The sequence below is a fragment of the Oryzias melastigma genome, linkage group LG20 (assembly GCF_002922805.2).
Source record: "Oryzias melastigma strain HK-1 linkage group LG20, ASM292280v2, whole genome shotgun sequence".
Classification (NCBI taxonomy): Eukaryota; Metazoa; Chordata; class Actinopteri; order Beloniformes; family Adrianichthyidae; genus Oryzias; species Oryzias melastigma.
The window spans coordinates 9,630,130-9,639,256 of NC_050531.1; the positions used below are offsets into that span (position 1 = coordinate 9,630,130).

General features: G+C 40.9%; 1 protein-coding gene across 2 annotated transcripts; it reads right to left on the bottom strand.

Annotated features, from left to right (window-relative positions):
* Window positions 1–242: 242 nt before the first annotated feature.
* LOC112151646 (suppressor of tumorigenicity 14 protein) lies at window positions 243–9,024 on the bottom strand. 2 transcript variants are annotated; one of them, XM_024280675.2, is made up of 18 exons: window positions 8,865–9,024; window positions 8,652–8,776; window positions 7,922–7,989; window positions 7,650–7,843; window positions 6,049–6,135; window positions 5,748–5,967; window positions 5,444–5,586; window positions 5,246–5,343; window positions 5,031–5,140; window positions 4,814–4,947; window positions 3,734–3,838; window positions 2,960–3,070; window positions 2,773–2,886; window positions 2,569–2,688; window positions 2,310–2,493; window positions 1,976–2,247; window positions 1,751–1,887; window positions 243–458 (listed from the first exon to the last, which is right to left on the bottom strand). In XM_024280675.2, exons 1-18 carry the CDS (start codon window positions 8,929–8,931, stop codon window positions 291–293), a joined length of 2,457 nt encoding a protein of 818 aa, XP_024136443.1. In that variant the 5' UTR covers window positions 8,932–9,024; the 3' UTR covers window positions 243–290. The 2 variants fall into 2 exon arrangements, with proteins under 2 accessions (XP_024136443.1, XP_024136444.1); XM_024280676.2 differs by lacking the exons at window positions 7,650–7,843; window positions 7,922–7,989; window positions 8,652–8,776; window positions 8,865–9,024 and adding an exon at window positions 6,265–6,324.
* Window positions 9,025–9,127: the final 103 nt, after the last annotated feature.

Here is a 9,127-nt window from a genome sequence, read left to right on the forward strand (position 1 = left end):
ACTTTAAATTTTAATTTTGCATTGAGATCATATTCAAACAGCTGAATGAAAATGAATCAAAATGTCAGAATCTTTTCACAAAAGTCAAAAATGTAGCTTTAGTTTGCACATTGTGAGCATGCTGGGAGGTTTGGAGCAGCGAGGATGAGTAGTCTTCTTCAGCTCATCTGAAAAGGTTCCTGTAAGCGCCTGAATGCATCACTGTGTGGTTATGACAAACTTCAGGCTGAAAACAATCATCCTTCGTGCTAAGTCAGTCATTTATTTCTTCATAAGTTGGTGCTTTTGTGTCAAACCTGCCCTTTAGTCTGCAGCCGGATCCAGTCGGTGAACTTTACCACCTGTGTATAAACTCCAGGACGGTTCTGCCGCGCACAGCCTTCCCCCCAGCTCACAATCCCCGCCAAAAACCACCGTTTGCCTTTCTCCAGACACACCAGCGGACCTCCTGAGTCGCCCTGAGGACACACACATCGACTTTCCTTCAAAATCCGACTATGAAACGAGTAAATGAAGTTAATGATAAAATCTGGTGTCAAGCTATAACTAATTAAAACCAAGTCCATCCATCTAGAATATATAAGTGGATTTTGTTTATTTCTGAACTTCGGTTTTTAACACAAAATGAATAAATGCCAACTAAAAATTTTGCATTTAAACTAACAGTTTTTGTAAAAGTTTAATCCTACTGAGAACATTATCTTTTGTTTATTCATTATTTTTTTAAGCCATAAAAGGTTGATTTATTTTTAGATTTTTCAAAATAAAAGTATCTCAGTTCTGTTCTGAAGACCTGTTTTTCAAAATAAAAGCATCTCAGATCTGGTTCTGAAGAACTTTAACACTAGAGAAATCTGCCACCTCTTATTCAATTAAATTTCAAGTCAATTTTATGTATGTAGCCCAATATCACAATTCAATTGCCTCATTGGGCTTCATTCGAGTAATTTTACAGAAGCAGAAAGTCGGTCATAAAATAGAAACAAAAGCTAATTGCTAAGCTAAACAGACTAAATAAAACTGGTAATCCCTGTCCTTAGACCCTCCCTCCTGTACTCAGAATATTCAAATGGATTTGATCAGTTTAGGATCAACCTCTTTAAACCTCAGGGGTTTGAGTCAGCAGCGTTGGGTCTAAAAAGTCTGCCATGACTTTGGTGCGTGACTGTTTGGTTCTTTAAATGCCCACACCAATGAAAATGGTCTTTTTAACATTCATTTTTCTAATGATGGAGGACGTACATAAAGAAAATTAAACCTAAAACCCATAGACTGTAAAAATTATTTTATATACAGTCTATGCTAAAACCGTATTCTTGGTTATTTCTTTATTCAAATCATTTTGAAGCTGACGAAAAAAAATTAGTGTGTAAACAGAGAGCTCTCAGCAATAGGGAGGGAAAGAAGGTGGGATCTGCTCCTTCCCAACAACTCAGAAGTAAATTTCTGAAAAAAAATTCCTGCCACTCTGCAGAAACTATGTCCTAAAAAAATGAAATTTTTTAAAAATTTTATTTTGACTAAAAAAAACGGCACAGTCATGATAAAAAAAAAAAAAAGAAAAAAAAAAAAAAACGCCAGGAATGCTTTTAAAATGGATCAAAATATGATTGGAGTGGGACTTTAAAGGCAAAAAACTTGATCAGAACCAAAGTAAAATGCAAAGATTTAATCAACAGAACAAAAAACTCAGAAGACAGAAGAACAAAATACATTTATTAATATGTGTTATATAAAAGGACACGGTTACCTGGCAAGCATCCACCCCTCCCTGCAGGTTTCCAGCACACATCATCCTGGGAGTTACAGCATCATCATAGAGTTTGTTACAAGTGTTTCTGTTTATTATCTTCACCGAAGCCTCTTGTAGCCGAGAAGCTAATTCACCTGCAGTTAATAAAACACAAAACATGTTAAATATCAGGTTACTTATAAAAAAAACTCTGAATGAGTTTAACAAGTTTTTGTTTTGTACCATCCTCCATGAGAACCCCCCAGCCTGTGACGTAGCAGCTCGTTCCGGTTGTAAAAGTGTGCGAGGATGCAGGAACGCACACAGGCTGCACCAGGTCATTGAAGAAGACCGGAGCGCTGAGCTCCAGGAGAGCGATGTCATAATCGGATGTGAACTGGTCATACTGCGGGTGGAGGAGGATTCTTCGGATCAGCCTGGTGGCTGCTCCGTGGTTCCCCCTCGCCATCACTCTCATCCCCATGTAAGCTCGCCAAGCGTGCGGGTCGGAGTATCTACAAAAACGAGGTGATTAGTACTCACTGATTGTAAAGAGATTTTTGGGAGGTTTTCTTACTTGATGGCATCAGAGTCTTGGAAGCAGTGGGCTGCAGAGATGAGCCAGCGGTTGGAGACCAGCGTGGCTCCACAGACGTGACCGTAGCGCTCCATCTGGAGGCTGACCTGCCAGGGCCACGAACCCACCAAGGCATCTGACCCTCCCACTATCTTAGCCCGCTTCTTGGGTCTGGTGCCACATCCTGGGAGAGCAAAGAGGAAACAAGTGAGAGCTTTCCCTAAAAGTTTTTAGTAAAGTTTAGAAGTGAGAAGGTTACCACAGCGCCGCTCATCAGAGCCATCATAGCAGTCTTTAACTCCATCACACTCAGGGTTCACCTTACTCACACACTTTCCATTACCACATTTATAGTTGGAGGGGGAGCAGCTCTTCACATCTGAGTAGCAAAGAAAAAACATCAAACTAAACTTCTGTCCATCATCTAACCAAACCAGAAGTATCATGGATCATGGATGCTCACAGGCTCTGGTGCAGTTGAGCTCATCGCTGCGATCCTTGCAGTCAAAGATGCCGTCACACACGGATGACTTAGGCAAGCACACCTTGTTGGGACAAACGTGGGAACATTTACTTCCTGAAAAACAAAAGCACCAAATGAAGCAAAAAAAAAGGCGTTGCATGAAGGGAGGAAGAATGTGTGAGCTCACCGCAGGCTCCCTCTTCGCTGCTGTCTGCACAGGAGCTCTGACTCAGGCATTGGCTGCTCTGAGGTCTGCACTGGCCGTTGCTGCACAGAACTTCCCCCGGCCTGCAGGACGCTGCAGGTTTCATACGAAAAAGGCAAGAATTACATGAACATCATTGATCCGCACTTATTCTTTTTAATCTCAAAAACTGAAACATGAAAATAAATCATTTGATGTAAAATTAAAACTTTTGTGGAAAAAAAAGCAAAAATCTTTCAAAATACATTTATCTGAATAACAGATTGTTGGTTCTGAAGTTTCAAATCTGATTAGTTCTTATTTACAAATTTAATTTAAATGAATTCCAAAACTCTTTTACACAAGGGTTCAATTGGAAAGCATAAATAAAATTTTGAAAAAAATCGATCATAACCACATTTATGTCAAAGTTGAATAAGACCAGGATCTAATTATAGGATACCAGGTTACATTTACGTAATCAGATACATTTACTTGAGTATATTTTTGCAGTATCATAGTTTTTACTTTTACTCAAGTAGATTAAAAATGAAAAACTTGTACTTCTCAGCTACTAGAGTACTTTTTTTTAAACCATTCACATTTTTACTTTTACTAAAGTAATTGTTTGAATGACTATCTTTTACTTCTATTTGAGTAACAGTATTTTAAAGTAAAAGTACTAATACTAGAGTACAGATTTTGGATACTTTACCCACCTCTGCTCCTGATACAGGAACAGAGTTATGGTTTCAAAATGTGACCTGTGACCCTTACAGCATTTCGCCTCGTCCCGTCCGTCTGAGCAGTCCTTGACTCCGTCACAGACTTTCTTCAGAGGAATGCAGCGACCATCTCCACAGCGAAACTGGCGAGGGCAAGCTGAGAGAGACACAAGAGGAGTCAGAAATTCACCTTTCCTTTAAGTTTATTTCAACATACACACACAAGAAAAACTAAAAAATAAAAATGTTGTTGCTTTCCTTTCAAAATAAAACACATTGGACGCCTAAAATTTGGTGCAGAACTACAACCTACATTAACAAAAAACGTCCTTAGAAATAAAGGTGACTACAATCTGAGATCAAACTAATGAACCACAAAGAAAGGTGGCTTTGACTTTCGAAAATGTTAAATAATGAGCTGATCAAGAATCCAAATATTACAGAAAAATTAAGAAAATGTATAAAGAAACTTTATCGACGGGTGTTTGAATACATTTTACTAACCAATGTGTTCTACATTTTTGTTAATAAACGTGTGATGTGGAAAAATTATTATTAAAATGATGAGAAAGAATTTTTTATTTGATCTGCAATGTGTAGCAATGATTACTTGATCATGTAATGCATTCAAAAGAGTTAGTACGACTGTTACATATAGTGGAAATCATATTACTAAAATGATGTGAGAATGTTTTCTGAGGATAATCAATGAGCACTTTATTTTTGAAAATTTAATTTGTATAATTTCTGGATTAATCTATTACATGACATGTGATTTATGTTATTTCTTAGTGCAATCATGGAAAAATATTTACTGTGGATAATCAAAAAATTAAGAATTCAGAGAATTTTTTTTTTTTTTTCCTGGAATTAATTTTTTTTTTGAAGGAGTTCTTCCTTATCGAGAAGGGAGGGTCTAAGGGCAGTCTGTCTAGTTTAGTTTAGCAACCAGAAAATCTCTATTTTTGTTTTCTTTCTTTTTTTAAAATCAATAAATTTCATTATTTCTGTGAATGAGTTTGTTACATCTGTGGGATTTTGTTGTTTTGTCTACAATCAATACTTGATATAAAGCAATAAATCAAATCAATCTGTTGCACAGTCATGATCAAAACCATGTTGTCAGACTTACTGCCCTCTGGAGAGAATGCTTGGTACAGCAAGTAAAAGCCATTGTGTGTGAGCGATTCATCCGAGTGAAATTGGATGGAAAGAGGGGAGGAGTACACCCGCTTTTTGCTGCTGTCAGACACAGGGTTGCACAGTCTGTAAATTAGAACAAGAAGACAACGATAAACCATCTTAATCCTTTATTATTTCTCCTCTATCTCTATTTTTTTGAGACTCACTTGACACCACCGATGTCCAGCCAGTCTTTCTCACAGCTGTCGGATGATGGAGAGTCCTGAATGTCTATCTTCACGATTGTCACAGAGATCAGATATCCCGGCAGTGGCACCTGATAAAGAAAACACATCTAATCAGGATCTGACATTAAAGTTTGTTTGGCTGATTTCATGATTTCACTGTACTTGTTGCACTTTAACGATTTACTGTTGCTCACCCGCAGCGTCCATGTGCAGTCGATGTTTGGAGGATAGTAGGAAGGATAGTACGGAGAGGAAATGGAGCCATTCCAAGAAGTAATTGATCCTCCACAGCCTGCAAAGGGAGATACATTACACAACAATTTCAACAGCATTTTAATTTAAAAAAAAATCATTTTCAAACTAAAGCTGCACACTAAATTTCCGTTAGTGACCTGCTTTGGGGACAGCCTGGAAGTAGGCTTTGAAAACTGCTCCATCCCTCTGCCTGCTGAAGGAGAACGTGACCAACATGACATTTCCAGAGGACATCAGCTTCATGACCGGCGGCGAGCCTGAAAGAGGCAGTCCACACCACCTGAAAGACATTTCCGCTTGCATTTTTAGAAATCTTTGTCCTCCATATGGTCGGTTATGGAGCAATCATCTAGGAATTGGTCATTTCATTCAGATGTACTTTGTTTTTCCTGACGGGAAATTCCTCGTCACAAATGAGTCAGCTCTACAAAACGCCTTTACCTGGCAATGATCTTGTTCTGTAGAGGAAGCAGGAAGTCATAGGCAGAGAGCTTGTGGGTGCTGCAGCTTCCTGGTGTGGCGCCTTGAAGCGTGAGGACAACCAGGCGGACCATGTGACCCGACGGCACACGGAGGCGCCACTGATAGTATGGCTTCTTGGGGTTGACGAGGCTCAGGGTACGATTGTTCCCAAGTTTAGCGTAGAGGTCAAAGGACATCGCTGGGTAGAGAAAGCAGAAGGAAAAGAACTTTCCAGAAGTGCAAAGATATTTGTAAAGTCTGTGATGACACAGGTCCTCACCTTGGAAACCAAGCTGCCATTTCCCTCCCTGGATGCTGTTCTGATTTTTCATTTTTTCTGATTTATCGTCTGACTCATCTTCCAAACCTGCAAATGAAGCAGACATCAAGATGCTCAAATACAGTGGGTCAAAAAGTATTCAGTCAGCCACCAACGGTGCAGGTTCTCCCAATTAAACAAGATGAGAGAGGACTGTAATTTTCATCAAAGGTATACCTCAACTATGAGTGACAAAATGAGAACAGAAAATTCCATGGTCTGATTTTTAAGAATTTATTTTTAAAATGTCATGGAAAATAAGTATTTGGTCATCAAAAAACAAGCAAGATTTCTGTAACTTCTTCTGTAAGAGGATCCTCTGTCCTCCACTCGTTACCTGTATTAATGACACCTGTTTGAACTCGTTATCTATGTTAAAGACACCTGTCCACAACCTCAAAGAGCTGTCTAAGCACACCAGAAACCAAATTGTTGGCCTGCACCAGCCTGAGAAGACTGAATCTGCAATAGATACGCAGCTTAATGTGAAGAAATCAACTGTGGGAACAATTATTAGGAAATGAAAGACATACAAGACCACTGATAACCTCCCTCCATCTGGGGCTCCCTGAAAGATCTCACCTGTGGGGTCAAAATGATCACAAGAACGGTGAGCAAAAATCCCAGAACCACACGGGGGGACCTAGTGAATGACCTGCTGGTATACCATCAGAAACACACTACACCACTATGCAGGGACTTAAACCCTGTAGTGCCAGACGTGTCCCCCTGATAAAGCCAGCACATGTGCAGACCCGTCTAAAGTTTGCTAGAGAGCATTTGGACGATCCAGAAGAGGATTTGGAGAATGTCCTATGCTCAGATGAAACCAAAGTAGAACTTTTAGTAAGAACTCTACTGTTCAGAGGAGAAAAAATGAGGAGCTGGATCTAAAAAACACCAAACCAACAATAAAACATGGGGGTGGAAGCATCATGCTTTGGGGCTATTTTTAGCAAAGACACCAGGACGACTGATCTGTGTTAAAGAATGAATGTGGCCATGTATGGTCAGATTTTGAGTGAAGACCTCCTTCCATCAGCATTGAAGATGAAACGTGGCAACGTTTGACAACCATCTCAAACACACTGCTGGGTAATGGAGGAGTGGCTTCATAAGAAGCATCTCAAGGTCCTGGAGTGGCCTATCTAGTCTCCAGATCTCAACCCCATAGAAAATCTTTAGAGGACGTTGAAAGTCCGTGTTGCCCAGCGACAGCTTCAAAACATCACTGCTCTAGAGGAGATCTGCATGGAGGAATGGACCAAAATACCAGCAACAGTTTGTGTAAACCTTGTGAAAAGTTACAGAAAATGCTTTACTGTTGAACTTTTGTTATTGGCCAAATAATTATTTTCCGCCATAACTTACAAATAATTTCTGTAACAATTCAACATTGGATCTTTTTTTTCTTTCATAATTGAGGTGTTTCTACGATGAAAATTACAGGCCTCTCGCATCTTTTTAAGTGGGAGAACTTCCACAATTGGTGGCTAACTAAATGCTTTTTTGCCCTACTGTATTCATTTGTTCTGCTTTACATCAACAGGAAGTGCTTTTACCCAGTAGTGAGAGCACGTCATCATCGTCCTCCATGAGGTACTGCTGCTCGTTGCGGCTGTACCTCTGTACTTTGTTGGTCCCGGGGAGTCTGCGCTGCTGCCTGTCCGGGCCGGACCTCTGGATTTCTGCGGCAAAGTTACCAGGAGCGGAGAACTTACTCCAGTAGAAGACTCTGAGCCCATCGGATCCTTCACTGTCAAACAAAGAGTTGCCGATGGTTAGCAAACATGGTTCTGAATGGCACATTTTTGAGCGTTTTGGCACATCTCACCTGAAGGCAGTAATTCTTGAGCGCAGGTGGAAGGAGCTCCATGGAGTGGACTCATAGAGTTCTGAAAACTGTTTTTTATGAAATAAATCAACACATATCTGGATTTTAACAGCTTTGTGACTCACAGAATAGGACTGTCTCATCTTTGACTTGATGAAAGTTTGAAAAAACTTGGGAATTTCCCTTCTATCAGTTGAGCGATTGGAAAATATGCATCTGACCTTTTGCTCCAAAATGCAGACTCTGCCTCCCTTTTGTTTCTGCGTCCTTCTGTCATCCCAGCTTGTCCCACTGCCCTTCCTCTCCCTCTTAACCCCCGGCATCAAACACAGGTTGTCCTGCTCTCGGTAGGATCCAGCACACATAGTGGCTGATTGTGCGAAAGCCGCAGAGACAATGTTTTTATTGAGCGCCTGCTCTTCCTCTCACTCTTGCTGCCTGAGTCCTGCTCGGCTCACAAATGGTGCTTGTCTTCAGCTCTGAAAGGACCCCGTCCCTGGGGGTCTGAGGAAATCGCACTCACACTGTGTACAGCTCCTTTTTCAGCTCAACATAGAGGCGCAGAAGAGAGGAGAGTACAGAAAAAAAAGAGGCAGACAGAGGAGATAAAATGAGAGTAAAGGAATAAATTTGGGGCAGAAAAAGAGTGTTTTTAAAAAAAAGGATGGAATGAAAGTTAAAGGAGCTTCAACCAAGAGGAGGGCTGTGTGATGACAGACACCGGACTTACATAATGCTTCAAAGCCTGAACCTGCAGGCCGAACTGAGGGGAGGTGGAGTCAGCCAGTTCTGAGGAGAAGCTCAAGTTTGGGAACTCCACACTGCCTCCGACGAAGAACACTGAGCGAGGCGGAGCTGAGAGGAAGAGATTTGAGACTGTTGAACTGTGTGACTCATTAAAGGAGAAAGACAAAAAGAAAAACATTGGCAGGTGTGCACTCACGTGTTAGGTGGTGAAGAGTCAGTGCAACAGCAGCAGCGAAGGGGAAGACAGGCAGAAGACCTAGCATCCATCTCCTCCATGAACAGCATGCTGGCACCCTCTTCTCCACCGGGGCCTCCGGCCTCGAGGGGAGGCTCGGGAACTGGGTGGGCTCCCTTGACTCCCCATTTCCCTTTTAGACACAACTCAAATGTCATATGTTTTCTTCTGATTATCAATTTTACAACAAGGGTAAAAATGAAGCCAAAATCAATAAGGAATGG

Coding starts and splice junctions, on each gene's coding strand:
- LOC112151646 (XM_024280675.2), bottom strand. CDS start 8,931: ATGCTAGGTCTTCTGCCTGTCTTCCCCTTCGCTGCTGCTGTTGCACTG. Junction 8,777..8,864: donor GACTCTTCACCACCTAACAC/GTGAGTGCACAC, acceptor TCTTCCTCTCAG/CTCCGCCTCGCTCAGTGTTC. Junction 5,141..5,245: donor ACTGCACATGGACGCTGCGG/GTGAGCAACAGT, acceptor TTTCTTTATCAG/GTGCCACTGCCGGGATATCT.